At 38.7% G+C, this 21,057-nt stretch overlaps 1 protein-coding gene across 2 annotated transcripts in view; it reads right to left on the bottom strand.

The window, feature by feature from the left end:
• LOC149025305 (uncharacterized) overlaps positions 1-21,057 on the bottom strand; it is a 37,160-nt gene that overhangs the window by 12,161 nt on the left and 3,942 nt on the right. For both annotated transcript variants that reach the window (XM_089145522.1, XM_089145523.1), the window contains exons 5-15: positions 16,115-16,838; positions 14,859-15,959; positions 14,595-14,718; positions 10,950-12,784; positions 10,562-10,712; positions 10,321-10,441; positions 10,151-10,234; positions 6,997-7,464; positions 6,594-6,689; positions 1,955-2,119; positions 1,682-1,864 (exon numbers count right to left, since the gene is read on the bottom strand). In XM_089145522.1, the coding sequence (XP_089001648.1) occupies positions 1,682-1,864; positions 1,955-2,119; positions 6,594-6,689; positions 6,997-7,464; positions 10,151-10,234; positions 10,321-10,441; positions 10,562-10,712; positions 10,950-12,784; positions 14,595-14,718; positions 14,859-15,959; positions 16,115-16,838 (5,052 nt within the window). The remainder of the gene's footprint in view (positions 1-1,681; positions 1,865-1,954; positions 2,120-6,593; positions 6,690-6,996; positions 7,465-10,150; positions 10,235-10,320; positions 10,442-10,561; positions 10,713-10,949; positions 12,785-14,594; positions 14,719-14,858; positions 15,960-16,114; positions 16,839-21,057) is intronic.

Raw genomic sequence — 21,057 nt, 5'->3', positions numbered from 1 at the left:
ATTTCCAAAACCCTAAAACCTAGGAACTTGAATCTGAAACTGAAATCAATACGGTTCAGATTCTTTTTGTTTCAATAACCCTAGGCCTATAGCCCTAATTCAAACCCAATTCACCCAACCTAGAAACCCCAAAGCCGTAAACAGCCTTGAAACCCTAGCCGTAGGGTTTGGAAGCCCTAGTTTGTTTGCTGATAATCAAGGATCTTGGTTTGTTGGTCCTCATCCTAGTGAGGCTACATAAAAAACAGTCATAATTTTTGTTGGTTGGTTCGGTTTATTTGTGGGTTGGTTTAATTATAAGTTATTCAAGTTATTATTATTCAGTTGGTTAGTGAGGGTAATTATGTAACTTTGTATATTTCATATTATTATAAATAGGATGCTTAGGGGTCACATTGATAACCTAAGGATTCAATTATTTCCACACTTTTAAACCCATGGTCGACCTAAGTACTCTCAAGGTTGACAGGCTCAAAGTAGCCGTTTAAAGCTAGTTGTTGTAAGAAGCTGGCCTAACAGTCAATTCACAATCGACTGTAGCAACGACCGTGGGCAGATGGTCAACCAAGAGCCTCCCACGGTACCGCGAGGCTTCTAAAGAGGTGACAATCGATCAGGCCATTTTGTCTCACGGTCGACCGGCACAAAGTCCGTGGGATTTTATAGGGCTTTGCAAAAATTACTTTAAATTCCATTTATACCCCCAAGGACTGACCTAATAGACATTTTTGCCATGTGATTAGTTTCATGAAAATGCAAGCTTGAAAGTACATGCTATAACAATGTGTCACTTTCCTATTCTATATGCAAGGTCTTTAGGCTTGTCTTTTTTTCATTTTTGAGCCTTTGAAGTGTACTTTTTTTTTTGGGGGGGGATGAATAAATAATATATTAACAAAAAAGGAACAAACAAGGACGGTCTTTACGGGGAAGACTGGAAAGAAAGGTTAAGGCCCCAAGAGACAACAATAAGCTTGTTCCTTGGGGTATCATCAATCAGGGGATGAGGAGAAGCTACAAGTCAAAGTGTACTTGCATGCAGGTAAGTCCAATTTTGGTCCTCCATGTCTTAAGTCCCTTAATTTTGGTCTTTGGATGCCACACAGACTACTTCAGGGCAATGTACACTCTGCCTGAGTATCCTCTTGTATGGTATTTGGGCTATTTTTAATCACAATAGTGGATGTTAGAAAAAAAAATTTATATGTGTTTGTGACAAGGGTAGTTAGGTCATTTCCCTAACAAGATATCCAGGTGGTTCAACAATTCTCTGTTGAGTTTTTGATCCATGCTTAGTAGGATTCCCTGCAAGATCTGTTCTCTTCTTATTCTTCTTCTTTCCAGGTTCTGGTTGATAAGGTTTTGTAACATAAACATATAACCGTAGAAGAGGTCTTTTTTCTAACATAACAAACTTTTTTTAAATTATTTAGGCAGACAAGTTCTAGGTCATTTGTTAGGAAGTGACGAGAGGCTTTGTTCCTGGACTATGTACCAAAGTACAAACCCATATAATTTGATCCAATTAGCTGCATGGTGGTGTTCTCTTTGACAACTAAGGAAAGACTACATCTCATGTTTTTCTCAGCTCAATCCAGCATGTAGTTTCTATGTAAAAATATTCCTCTAGATAACTTGAATGAAGAAGTGCAAACAGCAATACTTAGCCACTTGAAAGTACCCGGCAGTCATATTCAACATCTGAAGCTGGTGGCTTTAGAAATCCTCTAGTTGATGACTTTTGCCCATTGATATGCAGCCACGCATTTATTTGTTCCTGGGGAACAAGACATCCCCCATTATCCGTAGTAGACTGCCGACATTGATTTTGTGTGAAACCATCCCTTTTGCGACCCTTGTAACCCTGTGGGGAAAGTTATGAAATATTATGTTATATCATTGCGAGGATAATTTTTTTCTGAAAATCAACAGGCAGGAGGGGGTGGGATAATACCTCTGTACGTGCACAACTTGTATCCTTATGCTCTGGACTTTCAGTTTTAATGTCAACAAGATGATCTTCACAAACATTTTTGTGATGTGCCGCATGAAGCTCACATCTGCCATAGAAGCCAACCTTCTCATTATCAACACCTTCAACCTCACTTTGCAACAAACCCTGCAACAGGGACCATTAAAGTTAAATATGGAATGAAGAAGCAATATTTAAACTCTAAAGAGCTACATATTTAACTTTATTTTATTATAGGCATTTTAATTCATGAAGGTTGAGGCATAACAAAACTATAAGAAAATTAGTCACCATCCAAAATGAAAATCTTGTTGAAAGAAAATGTAGCAGCCAACAGGCACAAGCTGGACAATCTCATTTAGTTGGTGTAAGGCTGAGTTGAGCAGTATTCAATGTAAAGAAAAACATGGCAAAGGTATCAAAAATGAAACACATGGCAAACACCCCCCCCCCCCAAAAGTCCAAGACCAGGACGTCACATTTGAAGGATATTATTCATCAAGAACTTCTCAGAATCTCTACGACCCTTCGGGCCTGCATGTTGATGCTTCTGTTCTGAAAAACATGGTTCTCACCCAAAAACATTTTTTTTTGTCCTGCGTCTACTAAAAAAATAACATTTTCCCTCTCCTTTGTTTGAGACTATAGAAATTTTTGGCACAAGGTCACATATTTGGAGTCAGTTTTTCAATAAGGTAGGGGGGGGGAATTGTTTTGAGAATTGATGAATTAGGGTTAAACTGTGTTTTTGGCACAAAAAAGACACTGGTCTGTTTCACTGGCACATAAAAACAGACCATTAGTGTACACAGAAGATTCTGTTCCACTGGCACAGAAATTGCCAGAAACAAGAAGCAGTGAATGTTCCTAATCATGCACTTTTAAGACTTTTAAACCTCAGTGAGCTGTTTTAAGAAAGCATCAAATGCTTACAGTGGCAATGGCAAATACAAATGCAAACTGAAAATTATCTGAGATAGTAGTACAGGTTAATCTGTTTAGCAAGAAAATTTTTGGGTTCTGGTTTAAGATCTCATTCAAGACAACTTCAGCTTCAGCTATTTTAATCAGTCACAGAGGGCCATGAAGTTGGTGGTACAATGCTGCCCCAGTCCTAATGGACTTCATTACATGAAGAAACACCTAGGCAGGGCATATCAAAAAGAGATTGTACATTTGTACCAGGTACCAACCAAATTGATCCTGGCAAGCAAACAAAATTATAAGATAGGAATCATAGAGATGTACTGAAGTAGCCTCTATAGAATTGAAGGTCAATAGCCAAAGTCTGTATAAGAACCAAATCAAAAAGGGGGATAATAGGGTAGCTTGAGCATCAATTTTAGGGGCATAGGGATTTTGCTAGGAGCAAAAAGGGTTTTGTAATGAAAGTTGTGGAGGTAACAAACAATTATTTCACTTTAGAACCAATTCCAGTGGTCTGATGCATGTTTCTTGAAATCCCAGGGTTTTAGGGGGCCATCTTGGTGGAGTACAAAAGAACCAAGGTTGTAGTCATCGGATGGGCTGTATCTTGTATCAAGGGGATATGAATAGGGCATATGCAGACTATGCAGTTCAATCTTGGAGCGTTCTAATGGTTGGATTGATCTGATCCTAAGTTAGAAAGGGCTTCTTGGGGAACCCAAAAACTCAAGGGCTGGAAGTCAGGTTTTAATGGTCTGATGTGGCTGCAACTTGGATCAAGGTGCAGGGCAGCTAGATAATATATGGAAAGTGTGGATTAAATTCACAAAGGTAGGTTCTTGAAAAATACGGTCTTAAAAAATGAAAACAGAAAAGCAAAAGAAAAGGGATGAGGATGGATGAACTCCAAACCAAGTGCCAGTGTTCTCAAGTCAACAAACTTATGTGACAGATCAACTGTAAAGGTTGATTCCACAGCTAAATTTAGGGATTGAATATTACTCACTAACTCCAACCAGTAGCTTCTTTGTCCAACACTAGAAGCATGCAACTTAGATGTGACTCCCCAAGTTTGAGTCAAGATATTATTCACTTAGACAAGATCTCATAATGGAGAAGGCGGCAGCAGCAGCTTGCATGAGCAATTTCACAAATGATAGTCTACCTTTACTCATCCACAATGAGATATTAAATGGGCCTTAGGCCAATTAGAAAGTTCTAATCTAAAAAGGAATAAAATCCTAACTAAAACACAATACAATCTCCTCTGGCTCCACCACCTCCTTTTGGCTTGATCTATGGCATCCGTTGGGCATTCTCTATAACCTCTTTGGCCCCCATTCTGTTTACGATACCCGTATCCCCAAAACCACCCCCTAGTCTAACTTCATCTCAAATGGATCATGGGTCCCTTCCCCCCTCCCCATTCTCACACAGGTTTGGGAATCCCCCCCCCCATCTCTAACTCCTCTAGAGACCTCATTGTTTGGCTCCCTTCCCCCACCAAAACCTTCTCCACCTCTTTTGCTTGGAACCTCATCAGACCCCATGACCCTAAGCCCCCGTGGCCCCCTTCGGTTTGGTTCAAAGGATTCATTCCCCGCCACTCCCTCACCCTTTGGAGAGCCCTTAATTTCTCCCTCCCAACCCAATCCTTCCTTATTAGCCGCCATATCCCTACTAATCCCAATTGCATCCTTTGCTGGAATGGTTTGGAGAACCTTGAGCACCTTTTCTTTTCTTGCCCCTTCTCCAAATCTATCTTGAGAAAAGCCCTAGCTTCCATTTGGCCCCGGTCGAGGCGATCCTATGGGTTTTTTCGAGATTGGTCTTGGATTTTGAGAAACTTTTCAGGCTCTTCCATTTGCGATCAGATTGGTAAGCTAGTCTACAATGCCTTGATCCATCACCTATGGTGCGAGCGCAATCTTAAGAGATGGACTTCCAAATCCCATTCTATAGATAGGATTTGAAATGCCATCTATTTTGATGTTTCTTCTAGGCTGTTAGCTATTCCCCATCCCCCTGTCGATGATACCCTAAGGAACACGCTCATTGTTGTCTCATGGGGTCTTAATTCTCCTTTTCAGCCTTCCACTTAAAGGCCCCGTTCTCTTGTTTTCCTTCGTTTAATATATTTTTTATTCATCCAAAAAAAAATCTAATTAATTCATGTGACCTCTAAGCAATCACATGACCTCTAGAAAATCAACATTGAACCATAACTTGAACAGGTTCATATTCCAAAACAGAATTTAAACTAATCAATTAATACTAAATTCATGTACCACCTTGGTACTCATGTTTTAGGCCCAGTACCAAGTCCATGGAACAAAAAGCCCAATTCTAGACTTATACCTAGGAATAATGGCACAATTTGGTGCTGGATCTGCATCATTTTAATGACCAGGACACCGTAACATTTATCAAGGATTCTATATTTACCGGAGAAGACGTCGTACATCAGCCATCCACTACTTCTGTGGATTGATGATGAGTTCCAGTCTAGCTAGTTTTTTCTATTTATTTATCTATTTACTTCTATTTCTATTTCAGTTTATGAGTGCATGAGAGTACAGGTTTCTCTTTTTTTTCCTGTAACCTTGTTTTTGTCATCAACTCATCATGGATCCATCCCCCTTCCTGCACAAGTTAGCATCCCCCACTCCCTTTCGTTTTATTGCATTGTGATCCCTACATTACCAAACTGGTTCCTTACTGAATCGAACACATTTAACCTTGAAATTATGCTGTTCATCTTCTTTCAAACTGTTGCTTTATCATGCATGCATATTACATATGTTGCTGCCAGCCCAATTACACAGCCTTTAGGTTTGGTCTGTATAAACTCTAGACAGATTTGTTAATTTACGACGAGAAATTAGTTCTAAGTCTCATATTACATCATTTAGACAACCAAAATTGATAGAAGTTTAGACAGATTACTGTCACGATCTTTTATAGTAAATATTTCCATCTAGGTCAAAAGCAATTTCTAGGCCAAAGTTTCCTGTCTGGCTAAAAAAATTTCTGCAAAGAACCATATAAAGTCAAAAGGCCTATATGATATTCTAGAAAGCAACAAGTCACAACACCCATAGGGTTTATTGAGACTGCCAAAAGTAAAAATCTACTTTGGTTGTTTGATAATATATGTATAGCTGGTGAACACTTACAGCTGGCATGCCTGAGGCTCTGCATTTAATAATACAATTGTTGACCATCCAGCACAAAAACACTGTATTATTCACCATATAGGTCTTCTACAAGAAAAGACCAATCTGACATTACAATAACAAGAAATTCAATTACTTGTCATTAAAGACAGCGGCAGATTCTCACAGTATTCAATGAGGAAAAGAAAGTTATTACAATGAATGTACAAATAAAGCATGACCAAAATGGAAATCCTGTCTCACACAATCAATGCGAAATGCATAAAAGGTTCCAATACATATAAATATCAAATTAATCTCCCTTAAAGTAACATTATATTAGTTATTCGTATGGGCACAAAGTGCAGGAGCTAGTTTGAATCTGCATCTCTTGTTTAATGGCTGGGCAACATTGAACCATAACCTAGATTAATGTTTCAAATGAACTGTAAACAAGACTAATAATAAATTGCTCCCCCATATGCAACTTTAGCACATTTAATAGAGACAAAGCCTCAGCTTATGGAGCAACAAGAAACCTTTTGGTGTGCACACCAAGGATGAAATTGAACAGAACAATCTGCAACCCTGCACCGTATGCATGAGCCTCCTAGTCGTTTACACATTGAGCAGACCTGGGAAATAAATCATTAAAATGATGACTAAATGAATCAGTTAATACTTAACATTAAAAAAGAGGGGGGGGGGAATCCACTAGAGAAAGAGATTAACAGAGTAAAAAATGAAGTCAAAAAAGTATTAAAATACTTCTCAGAAATTTAGTACATTTTGAAAGCCGCAAAATAAATTGTTGTACAGTGAGTCATAGAGAGAGAGAAATCATGGCAAATTTAACCCATTGAAACAAAGTTCACCAGTTTAGGAACAAAACTCAGTAGGAAAAAGAGCATGTAACAAGCAGAAATATAGTAAATCACTTACAACATTTTTTCTGTACCCTTGAGCACCAGATACATCAAAAGCACTCATGGTATCAACATTTGGGCATCGTGTACCAGGTGTCCAGAGTCCACAAACCATATGCACCCATTGCATGATAGTTGGATCAAGTACTCCTGCAGTTACAGTGTTATGTACTCTTGGAGTACTGGAGGAACCATCTTTCATGTTTACATCATCCATTTGGCTTTGTATATCCATTTTCATTGCAGCTTTGGGAAATAGTTTGGAATTTTTAGGTCTCAGTGTAGTAACTAAATCAGCTTCATGCACAGAAACTAAAGCATCCAAGGCTCTAGATTCATCCTGCAAAGCTTTGGAGAGCCTATTTGAGTTTCCAGATGCAGATATATTTGAAGTATTCCAGACCTTCAGAAGACTTCTCACTACATTCTTACTTCTAATTGCCCGTGTCATGGCCCCGCCTTCATAACCACAGAGAACACAAGCCTGAGTTGCAGTAAAACAGAATGATTAAAAGCAGGAATAAGCTGAGAGAAAGTACAAAATAATTATATAAGTATGTGGATCAGATTGACAAATTTAGCTTCACTAGCCTCTGGATCTAATAAGAAAAACAGCAGTATAACAGATACATTAATAAAAAATGACAAATATATGTACAGGAAATGGATGCAAACAATCTCTCCTAGGAAACAAAATGCCTAAGTAAGCCAATATGAACCATGCAATGCAGGTGTCACAAATCCATTCCCATTCCACTAGCATCCATTTCTCCCCACATACTTCATAAAAACTTCATAACCAAGCTCCTTCAGGAGTTTCTTTCACCCACTTGAGCTGAAAATTGCAAAACATCACTCCTCTCAGTGCATTCATCAGCCAAAATTGCATCTAGTTAACCTTCAATCAGTCCTTACTTGTCCCATTTGGCAAACTTTCTCATTTTACCATCCATTTATCGCCATGGTTCAAAGTTTTGGACAGATTTTGCGAGATATATTAGGGTTCCAACAAGGGTCAAAATGAAATGCTTCACATATCGAAATTTCACTTTCAGGAATTTAGCAGGGTTAAAAATCTCACTAAAATCCAAGATTTTAATCTATCAGAAAACTTTCTTTTCAACTACACATCATATTTCTGTTCACTTCATGATTGCGGTTCTGCTTCAGAAAGCAGGTGTTGCTGCTCCTAGAAAAAAAGGTTTCCCTTAGTCCATACAACCAGATATGGATTTGGGTCTAGGGGCCATACATGCATAATTCCCAAGCTCTTGGAAAGTTGGAAGAATAATGACACAAACATGTACATAAAAATGCATGTCAATGGAGGGAGCTCAACAAAGAAGCTGACTGCCTCCACATTACACTTCCAATATAATTGCATTATTGAGTCCTAAGGAGTTGCCCTCAGAGTTTATTAGATCCTCCAACATGAAGCTAAAGCTTACACATGCCACGGTATAAATTTCATATCAATACATGCACCTTAGTTAGATCTCAGATCTAGCTCACCTAATCTGACTCCCACTCAAATAGAAATCCATGTACAATTTCACACACATGCATGTGGAAATGCTTCTTATAATCTTGTCATGTAACATCCAGTTTCTGGATAACTTTTTCTTAATAGTTTGAATATTTTTACCTATCTGCAGAAAATCAGTCATCCAAAGTTTAATCCAGCAATATTGAAGCAGCTGCTTAATATTATTCTACAATTCCACCTCAAAATCATATCTTCTATAAAACAATGAAAAATAAGAATAAAATCTCTAGGAGCCCAACAAATATTTCTATTCTATCCATCTACAACTTCCCCATCCTTTTTTTTTTGGGGGGGGGGTGTTGGGGGAATATTTGGCACAAGCATGTGGAAGAACATTGTTTTGCTATGATCTAAAGGTAAGGCAATCCATCCTTTACTACAATAAGGCATTTAGCTTAGATATTAAACAATGTAGAATACATAAATATTCATTCAACTAGGACCCCAATTATTTGGAATGATGGTGCCACCTAGCCAGTGAGTGTATGGCTAGCTATCAGATGTCCTTAGGAACTACTAAAGCTACATGATAAAGCTCAATGAAGAAACTCCATACAAAATGCTGAGAAGCTTTTTTTTGGATGAATAAAAACAACGAGAAGTTAGGAGAGAGGAATGAAGGACAACAGGTTAGCAGTTTCCTCCTTGCTAAAATATGCAGAGAAAATACCATCTCAAAGTTGAATTAGGGTACCTACCTTCTCAAGTGGAGCTAGCCAAGCAGAAGCCACCCCTAAACAAGATGGTAGCAAGCTCAGATATTGCAAACAAATTTATTCCTTTCAACCGCTTACCATGTTCCTGTATTTGTCTACTTGGCAGTTTAGATTTTGGAATAAGCCATTACATTAATATCTTCACGCAGATTCCTCCAGAATACAGCATTCAATAAATTGCATGCATTCATCAAAAAGTGCCAGTTTTTCTAACATCAAGCAGATGTCTTGCACCACCCCCACCCTTAACCCAGATCTGTACTGCTTCAGACTTTGAACCTTGCCCTACCCATGAAACCTTACACGTCTATTATTTTCTGACAAACTCCTACCATATGCCAGAAACCACCCTTCTTGGATCCCAACCCCCCATGGGACACTTGCATACCACCACCATTCTCCAGGCAGAGAATTCACAGTTGAAACACCCCCCCACCCCAATAGAAAACTTGCTAACTAATACGTACCCACCTTTTGGTCACAAATATCAAGCTTCAGTTCAATAATGAAACATCCTCCTCTCTGTGAAGTTCTTCCATCTCATAGCTAACTAAGTAACTATGATAGCACTTTCAAGATAGATTATATGCCATGTAGAATGGTCTTGCAGACTATACGATAATGAAACAACAAACGAATTGCAGACTACATAGGACAGTGAAACAAAACCAGCCATGTTTACTTCAAATCTAGCAAGTCAAAAAGGGGTAAGAAGAAAGGTTTTTCTTTACAATAGTGACTGATACTTCCAAAAGGATCTGTGGACTCACATTGTTTTCCAGGTGTCAAGACAAAGCACAAAAAGAAAAAGCACTTAATTCAAGGGAAACTAGTAGTGAATCAGGAAAATGTAGGGGGTAATGAAAGTACACAACCAAATCAAATGACACAAAGTTAAAGTTCCTTACAATATGCTCAGAACCCGTCCTGCATGGTCTACAGCTCCAACGACCTTTCGGTACTTTCGTAACACCATAGCATGCTTGATGCACCTGCTCAATGATTACCAATCCATTTAACACAAGGACAACGAAAAGAAACCATACTCTAGACAGACATGAATTTGGTAGCAAAGTACTCTGATGGAACAACAGCTACACTCTAGCAAATAATTCATTTCATCTTTGTTTGAGCTCCCACAAACACAGCAGAATGCACTTGACTCTGAAGCAGAAGCCAGGTAGTTGTCTTTAACGGATCTGAGTCATACCAATGAGGGTAAATCAGATACAGCTGACTTCATCCAAAGCATTTAGCTAAAAAACATGTGCAATTAAGGGGAAATCTTAATATTGATTAGTCAAAACCATGTTGCTTACTTCTTGGCATTTACATGACACAGTTCACCTGTGGATTCTTGACTACCTTCAGCATCCTCTAAATGCAACTTCTCATCAGACCCATATTTGGTTTGCAACATATATTTTGAAACCTTGGTACCACAAAAGTTTGCATAACCAGGATTCTTACCTAGGTATATATTAAATCAAATGGTCAGAGATGAATTGGAATAACTGTACTGCAAGGGGTAATGGAAATATAATAGCCATGTTGACCCTTAATGAGAAGATGATAGGACTTTCAAATACAATAACCAAATTTGTAACAGAAGCCTAACTGGCCATATGTGAAATGAAGAGGAAATCTCAACAGACATCCTACTTCCAAGGTGAAGCTTCATGAATAAATATAGGAATCAACTAATACCTCTTCTTGTTAACTCATGAAGGCTACGCCTACGAGTTTCCTTAAATCTTGGCTTTGCTGGAGCACTAAAACTGTGTAGGTCACCACATTTTGTGTGATCATCATCTTCTTCATTTTGCGACATGGACGGCTCATCCCAGTCTCCATTTCTACTGAAGCATGCTTTATTTGTTTCTGTCATAGAATTCCCATGCTCCAAGTCATCATTTATGACGGTTAATTTACTTCCATTATCTCTCTCTTTTTTCAAAATAGATAATTTACTTTTACATCCCTTGCTTCTTAATTTTGATTTCTTTTTCTCCAGCTTAGAGATTGGAGCAATTTCTTTGTTTTCACTCATAGTACATCTCCCAGTTCCAGACTTCTTAAGAATCATACTAAGAGAAACAATTTTTGGTGGCTTCGCCAGACCTTCAGCCACTTTTGCATTAAAAATAATGCCAGAATTTCCACATACTATAGGCTTTGATATTTTATCAGAAGTATCCTTGTCGGCAATGGAGAAGCTTTTCATACAGCCCACTGAAGAATATTTCGAAGCTTTATCAGTTTCCATGTGACTCATGTCCTGCTGGTGGAACTGATTACTCACACTTTGATAACCCAGCCATTTAGCCTTTTTAACACCTAAAAGTTTAGGTACTTTAGTTAAATTAGAGCCTTCCTTCAACTGTTTGTGTTTTTCATCTTCAGGCCCTCTATGATGGACATCAAGTCCCTGGAGGCTTCTCTTCTGAGTCAGGACCTTGGAAGAAGCTATTGAAGAACGCTTCCGTTTGAGACTAGAAGAACCACCAGTATGACCACATGCAGGAAGTTGAGAAGAAAACTGCACCTCTTTAGATGAACATGAGTGCGGTTCAGCACGCCCAGCACATTTGTCTAACTTAAATTGTACTGAAGAAAGACCAGGGGGAGGAAAGGATGCATCCAGGCTCCTCCATTTCATCACCTTCTTTTTCTTCTCAGTTTTCACAACCCTCTGAAATTGTTTCACATGGTTGATGTTATCATGAACTGCACACACAGAGGTGTTTTGGTTGGAGACTCTCTTTAATCTCAACTGCTTCCTCATATTTATCTCATCAGCATTTGATGATTGAGTTGGTAAGAGTGAGGATCCTCCCCTTGTTGAAACAACTTTAGTTGTAACAAGAGGAGTGTGGACACTTCTTCCGCTGTCAAGTGCATCATCAGATGACCAGCATTTTTCAACACCAGATCCTTCATCAACAATTTGATCAGTCACATATCCAGCATCAACAGTAGATGAATCCATATTGTTAACTTCCATTGATACCTCAGTGACTGCAGGGGCAGAACACCCAGAACAAATATTTGACATTTGTTGCTCTTTATGGGGCTCAGCTTCAAAAGAAGCACCTATATAACCTCTAGAAGCAGTCTCTACAAATTGATCAACATTTTCCCTACCATTCAGTTCCTCAGCTGGCATTCTGATACAATTTCCATTATGAACCCCCATCACCCTGCATGAGATATCATTCCACTGGATATCACTACAGTCCTCGTTTACAGAGATTTGTTTCCTTACATTTTTACATTGACTGACACCAACCACTTTTTCGCATGATCTCACATCAGCTTTATCAAATGCTGATGCAAAAAGCAGGGAGTTTTTGCCATCAATACTTCCAGTATGTTCCTTATAGGCACCAACAGAAGATTCTCCTCTTGAGACACTTCCTGCTAAACATTTTGAGTGAACACAGCAGCTGCACTTTCCAGGGAAGTAGGCTTGTAGTTCTTTATGAAAGCATTTTGCATGGTCACCAGATGCAGCAATGTTCTTATTTTCATGTCTCCCAAGTCTGAGAAATAAATAAAAGACAAACGATTAGAACAGGGGTGTGATTGAAGTAGCATGAGAGGTACTGCTTCTCAAATTCCACCTGGAGAAAACAGATGCTATAGAGAATCCCCCTTTCAGCACCAGGGTATAGAGAGCAGATTACACATTGTCTTGTATGGGGAAGGATTAAGTAGATTGAAAAATAAAAGCATTTTTACACAAAGTGACCTCCATCAAGATTTGAACCCAGGCACCAACCCTGGCAATTTGCCATTGCTTTAAACACAAAAGAATATTCAGAATAAATCAAGAAAAATCCAACAGTCATCACATCACAGTACCCTACTAAAAGAGTTTGCATGGGGTGGGGATCAGTGATCACAGTACATGGTTGCATCTCTGCAAGGCTTCCATACTTCCACTTACCAGGTGCCACAAAAACAAGCACTACATCATGAAGAGAACAGGACCATCATGAAAAATGAATGACCAAATAGAAAGAAAAAAAAAGGGATAAGATACGGAGAACTCTAACTTTCTTCTCACTTGTGGTCTAAAGATTCAAAAACATACTGGCAACAATTGGCTGATCCTGGATGATCAAGTCTGGTGCATTGTTTGGATTGACCAATCCAGATCAGGATCCCCCCCCCCCCCCCACCTTTTTGCTAGGTAGACCAGGACAGTTCAAGCCCAATCCAGACCTTTTTCCCAATCCATGGCTCCTTGCTAGCTGGTGCCAGAATAGCATACGTTCCAGAGCAATTATCAACAGTTCAGAGCATTTAAGGTGCTAAGACAATTCGCTATGTATTTTCTACTTTGAAATCAGTTATCTTACTTGAACTTGTTCTGTGTCACATATTAAACAAACTTCTCCCATTACAGCGATCACCCCTTTCCTAGTCATCTCATATCACTTCTTGTTGGTTTATAGTATACACATCTGCTGTTTATCACTGACATTACACTTCAAAACAATATGCCATAAGTCTACACCATTGTTTAAGCTTTTGCATCGAGTCATAATCCCTTCTTTGAGAAGGCTAACAAATTTAAATTTCACTGCTTACCTCTTCTTCTTTCGTGTCCGTAGTGGGGGGGGGGGGGGGGAAGTAAGTATAAAAAATTCCTAGGTGGTAATTAAACATCAAAAAAAAAAAAAAAAAACAATAATGACAAACAACAAACAGCAAGGAAAAACAAGTGTGAAAAGAGAAGAACCCATATGGGCTGGAGATTTGAATAAACCTTATAAAACCTAGAATCACATGCCAGGGAACCTAGAAGAATGAGATAATCTTGATTCAAGTTTCCTAAATCAAGTAAAACCAACTAGTTCCTCTCTTCTGACTTTTACCCAGAACCATTTTAACAGTGACTTGATCTTTTGTCCTATTACGGCATTCATTCAACTAAAATGTGCAGATCTCATAACACCGAAGAGGACAAAATATAACAGAATAGCTAGGCAACAACTGTTCAGTGATCTCTCTACAGAGTCTACACCCTTCTCTTGGTACTGTTATTCACTAGTGAGAACACTCTAGGAAGGGGTGAAAAACTGATCTGCATATTTCACGACAATAACCTCACAAAAGAGATGCATTCCATGCTCTCTGAAACTAAAGATCAAAAAGAAAAGGAAATTCAGTTATACATGCTTCACCCCTCAAGAATTGAGGATCGCATATTCAAGCAAATGTCAAGGTCTCATTTAATAGTTATGCTATAGCATCTCTTTTTTCTTTTTTTCAAAAAAATCAACGAAACTACAATTTTACCAGTTAAATGGATAGAATGGCACCATCAAGTTATCTGAGAATCACCTCAGCACAGGGTGTTTATGCACAATGGGATCCTGAGAAGATGGACATTGAATGCCCAGGTCTTTAGAACATAATGCACTTCCTTGAGTAGCTACTGTTGAGAAACTGCACCAGGAGTTAGTACCTGCATAGAAATATCATAAATAAACACCATGTCACCACAAGAAAATATGAGGTCCATCATTCAGACATCAGAATGTCTTCACACTTCAGCAACAGCACTTCAACTTGTGAATAACTGTACAATAAATGTATGGCATTTACCAGTCAAATCAGCCAGCTTTTCAATACCACCAGGCAAGCCACAATTGGAGCAAGATTGGAGAGGTTTAACTTCAGAAGCATCCTGTTCCATGGTTTGGTAAATCCCTTCTCTAAGTTGTTCAGATATCAATGGAGCTTGAAAAGAACACTTCCTCTGCACTTCCATGCCAGTAGGATTATGAAGCCTTCCACGATCTTGATTCATTTCTTGGAAGGCAATCTCATGCTCTTGCTTAGACAACTCAGCCACGTGCCTCAAAAGAAGTAATCTCAAATTCTCGTCGAGCAATTGTTGGTTTGCATCACTGCTCTCCTTATTTATCAAAGGTGGCGTTGGACTAGGTCTAAAGATTGAAGCAGGTGAAGAGGCGCCCACAGAAGTAGTAGACAATGGGATACCTGGTCCAGCATTCACTGGAAAAGAATGAACAGATCTAACGAAAGGATGATCAAGGCCATCTCTTCGAGAGAAAGGAACCTGAACATTTGGGTTCGAGGGTTTGTTAGCATCAGGCAGCATGCCAGGTGACAGACCCAGATACGAAGAGGACAACACTGCTGAACTACTTGGAAGAGAATATCCACTGATCACTCCATTAAATGGACTTGAATCCGTCGTATTCTTACCTTGAAATGTAGAGCTGCCTTCAACTGAGAATTTAGGGCAATTATCAGCAAGTACGATCCCTTTACCCTTATCTATATGATTGTGGAGTCCCAACCAATGAGTGCTTAATTGCTTTTGAGTTCCATTGCTTCTGCTCCAATTTAAATTGGCTGGGTCACTTTTGGCGACATGAGATTCACCACTGGGCACCCTAGGCAAGAAATGCTCAACCCTATTAACCATGTTATTAGCAGTTTGAGATTGAATGGCCCCTTCAGGTGGAGGTCTGAAGTGCTGGAAAAACATTGATGTCAGTGAATTCTTGTCCACATCACCATTAGACAATTCAACAGCATTTATAGCATTGCCACTTCCAAGAGCATGGTTTCTGAAGTCCAACTGGCTTTCTGCTTCCCTTTGATTGAGATTGGAAGTGTCCAAAGGCATGCAGCTGATATTTGGTCTAGACACTTCAGTTACCCAAGGATTAACCACTGCATCAAATAATCCAGGACTATTCATCTAAACAATGTTGTGCAGTCAAGAAGGAAAAAAGAAGAAAAATTGGAGACATCAATACAAACAAGTTATACATAGTTTCTGGTTTGATCAGGAAAAAGACAAAAGAAATAAGCATTGTTCAACTCACTGTTACAAATTACATGGCCTTGGTATGGTGTCTTCTGGGAATCGCCAACAGAATTAAATGGCTGAGGACCCACAGTTGACAAAACTGAACTCCCCATTCTATGACTATTCTGAGACGGTTGTCCAAGCTTTAACTCAACGTTTGAGGAAACGGCTGTTTTCCCAACAACAAATCCCTCCAGTGAACCGTTAAATCTTCTGGCATCAGAGACAATCCCAGAGGATTTTGAGCTCTCCAAACTCGGGTTGGAAGTGAACGGATTCCCAGCCTTAAGAAGATCTATGTACTCAGAAATCGACCGATACCCACTGTCTTGGCGGCCTACATTTACATCTGTATTTGGCATCGGCCAACCCCTGGGAATATGATTTTCCGTCATTATTTGGCCATCAGCTGACGAAGTAGGCAACATGATATTTGAGGTGCCAATCAAGCCATCAAAAACAAGATTGTGTCCCTCCTGACCATTCCTCTGCCATGCATTATGCAAAATAATATTAGCCGGTTTTTCTACAACACTTCGTCCTGTACGAGGATTTCTAGGAGATACCAGACTGTTTCTAGTTTGTCCACACGTTGCTATTCCTCCACCTGGTTCAACTGGCAGAGACATATCAGCCTTAGTGGACATGTTTGGCACAGTGTCTCCACATTTCACCAAACCGCCAGTTGCTGAAAATTCCTCAGGCCAATCCCATTCACTGTGCTCATCTGGAACTCTAATCTAAAGCACCAGAGATAATCCACATTCAATTCTCCTTAAACAATACACAAATAACATGACAACAAACAAGCAGCTTTCAATTGAAAAGACAGCCCGGGGGGGGGGGGGGGCACTACAGAACTGCACAACTGAACATCATAAAATAGATAAGACACACAGGTAGCAACTTGCCTGTTTCCAAAGAGAACTTCATCCATCCAATACATAAATACATTGTCTTCTGGAAAACCATTAATTTTCCATTACCACAGTACAGATGTCAGCCATAAACATGACAGAATATATTCTGTATGCAATTTTGACCTATAACTCACAGATAATAATCCCAGCACAAAGACTGGATGAAAAAGTTTCTTTACTCCTAAAGCAACAGTCCTCTAATTCCATACAAATCTCCCCATTGATTATGATTTATGTCCTCCCCAACCTCAAAAGATCTTACATGCCACTCAAATAGTAGTTGGAAGCTCATCTGCTTTCTATGGTAGCCCTTTACATTGCGATGATTAACAATTTTATTCTTGAAAATAGTAGTCCGTACACTATGCTTGGTTGCAAAGGAAACTGAAAAAAATAGGGAAGTGAAAATTTTTAACCTAAAAAGAGACTTTTGTAACCATTATGCCATGTAATAGTTTAAGCCACTTAAATTCTGTACCATATTTAGTAATGATACATTTTACATGTGGCTTTTATTTGCTTGTTAAAATCAATGGGAATTGGATGCAAAGAAAAGTACAATTTGATAACCAATCATGGAATGAGTTGGAATTAGCATATTGATTACAAACGTTTATTTCTTTAAGTATGAAAATTTCCATTCCTTCCCCTCCAACTGCCCTTGCAACCAAACAAAACCATAGGAATTGTTCTGTAGACCTGTTACCATCTAAAAATCACTAACTTCAGCCAGCGAGGTGAAAGGATGGTGCGGATAAAAGTTTACAGCAATGCAATATCCTATATGTGATTCATAAAATAAAATAAAATAAACCAAACCTATATATGATCTAAACAAGGAGAGGGCAAAAGCTTGAGTAAAATTCTTAATGTAATCTCATTGTACAAAATAAGAAGGCAAAAAGCTAGATGCCATGTTCATAACTACCTCCAATGATACTAGTTCCTATTCATAACTGACCCTGCTGACCACAATTGATGCATCATAGCCACAGGAAGTAATTGAAATTTTACTTTTACGATTTTTCCAGGTTGAACCCCAATGCAGGAACTCTGCTTTTCATATAGGCCAAATATAAATTAACAACACATTCCATGACAGGTACCAAGTGTCCTAGCCCTTTGATGTAGCCTCACATAATGAGGGCCAGAAAAGCCAAGATCCTTAGATGAACAGCAGTGAAATAACTAGGAACTAAGAGGTTTTGGCTAGGACTGAGTCAATCTGTTTTTTAGGGCTAACACAGAATTCTGAATCTAAAATTAAACTCTCAATCAAGTCCTCTGTTTCTGATTTCTAAAACAGAACTGAACTTCCAAATAGATCCTCTGATTCTGCCTTGTCTAGATAACAGATTGCTGACTTGTATTCCTCAATTCAGGATTTTTTTTCTTTTTTAATGGTAAGCTGAATTCAGGATTCAATGCTTACGGTTTACAGGGTTCGTTTAGGGTTTTAGGGCTTCTCCAGTGGGGTTTACAGGAACTGGTATAGAGTTACATGCATGGTTGTCAAGGCAGTCAAAGTGATTGGGGCTCTGCCTAGGCGATTTAGGCGGCAATAAAGCGACCAAAGCAATTGAGTCAAAAATTTTCAATACGACTACTTTTTAATACAACTAGTTTTTATAATAAGCTAAACAAACATTCAATAGTCACATTTGTCTAAAAAAGAAAGCATTTAAGAATCATAATTATGAAAAATTATCCAAAAAAAAAACACATACATAAGTTCATCTCATCAAGCATCATAACAATGACTATGAATTAATAGGGCCAACATGATAAATTAATAGATCTCATTATTCCAATTTCCAAGTCATTGTCCAATTAATGATTCATTGATTCTTGATGTTGAGTATGGCTCATGCTTCACATTTTGTTGCCGACGGGCATGGGGTCCAAGGGCAGCAACCCGGGAGCTTATAGAGGTCCTATGTCACTTTGGGCCTCGGAGTTCCTTTGTAATTTGGACCTCGATTCCGAAATGACTAAGCTATTAAATTTATATACGGCTTTGTAGAATAAATTTTTATTTAAAAAAAAAAAAGTTAATAAAAAAAATATTATGTACAAAATATAAAAAAAAAAATGCTGCTTTAGCGTCTAGGAGGCAATAAGGCGCTCAAGGCAACAAAGCAGCAAAAAAACAGCACGTCAATTAAGCGGTTCAAAACAAGGCAGTTGAAAAACTGCCTTGCCGCCTAGGCGGCCGCTTTGACAACACTAGTTACACGTCTAGGGTTAGATCTGTCAAGGTTCTAGAGGGTAAACTAATATTGTGAAACTAGGGTTTTGAATCTAGGTTTTGTGGGATCACAGTTTCAGAATTAAGGCTTTAGGTTTAGGGTTAGGGAATTTAGGGCAGCAGGAATTTAGTGTTTTAAAGGAGTGAACAAGGCTGGGGGATCAAGTGCTAGAGGCTTTAGAGGGATTATGGATCTCCAAGGAGGGGAGGATCTGATGAAAGGGCTTAAGAATTATGAGTTCTAGGGTTTACGAAGAAGAAAAGAAGAGCCAAAAGGGGTAGGGTTTGCAGAAACAGCAATTTAAATTAGGAGAAGGATGAGTTGAACAAGGCTGACTTGTTACTTACCTGTAACCAAGTCTACCAACAGGCTGTGATGGAGATGGAATGATGTAGGCAGGCTGCCAGATCTGCCGAAGGAGAAAACCTTCAGTTTGAATCCTTAAAATGCTTACTTGACCACCTGGAGGTCCCTTACCACTGATAAAAAGCTCTACTAACACATTGTTCTTAGGCAGCAACACACTCTCTATTAATAGTATTCTGAAATCTGAGTTATGTTACATGCATAGGCCTTCTATTTATAGCATTAATACTGACTTCCTGGTCGTACTCAACATTCTAACTTGAACTCAAATAAGATTCTTATAACTAACCTAAAAGGACTCCATATCAGGCCTATTTAATTACTAATAGATCTGATGTAACCAAGACTAAAACAATAATTAAAAGACAGGACTAAAAACCCTAATGATATTCTAATTATAAGTATTCCCTGCTGGCATCAAGCAAGATTTGTGCAATTACCAAACTGCCCCTGATCTATTGAGTAGTGGTCCTATCCTGCTGGGTGGCAGATCTAGGGCTTCCTTTGAGAACTGGAACTCCATTTGGGGTAGATCTTGGGACCTATATTGACCTCATTGCCCAATTATCAAGAAATAGCATCCTCAAGTGATCTACAACTAGAAAGTTTCCGTACACGTGATTGCAATTGCATTACAGACAGCAAGTTCTATCAAACTTATAACCCCACAGAAATAGAAGTATAAACACATATCAGCTAAAATTATGACCCTCCAAGGAACCTGCAATGGTGGAGCCTTGTGCACCGAGAACACCCTTTGTTATACTTTTCAACCTAAACCCTAAAGGAGGAGAAAAAGTTTGGATGAGACTATCTTGCTTCATGCTTCATCACAGAAAGCATTTATTCGAATGCGAATTCAAAATGCTACTTACAAGATACTATTACACTTTTGTTGTGTAGGACACAAAACCTGGTAAATCCACTTTCAACAAAAGGCAATATAATTTCAACAGCAGCCACCCAGGTGTGAACTAGGATTCTGCAAGTTAATCTCAATCACTAACATAATTTTGTGTTAGGGTAGGTACCATAATTGTATTGACAACAAAGTTCTATGACGCATAAATAGTTAGTATAAACTCTAAGAAGGAAACACATATAATCTGCAGGTGCTATTCTACACATTAAAATACCAAAAGAGGGCAAAAGGCCAGGAGGGAAACACAGCACCATCTGCATGTGCTATTATTTAAAAATAAAAAGGGGTTGGGGAGAGTGTAGTCTGTTTGCAACCAAGAAGATTACAGATAGTATTGCTACCATGCTTCTTCTTTTTCCTTTAATAATAACATTTCACTTATTTAGAGGCTTCTAAGTACATAAATCACAAGAACCCCTAATTCAGGATAACAATCTCAGCTCAAACGATAGTTTGGGAATTTCACAAGAAATGATATATGAATCCCCCAAATTCTGCTTTT

Source organism: Hakea prostrata, chromosome 2 (assembly GCF_041222555.1).
Source record: "Hakea prostrata isolate BN-2017 chromosome 2, UWA_Hpros_2, whole genome shotgun sequence".
NCBI lineage: Eukaryota > Viridiplantae > Streptophyta > Magnoliopsida > Proteales > Proteaceae > Hakea > Hakea prostrata.
The sequence above is the reverse complement of the archived record's forward strand: the minus strand, read 5'-3'. Positions and strand labels throughout refer to the sequence as shown.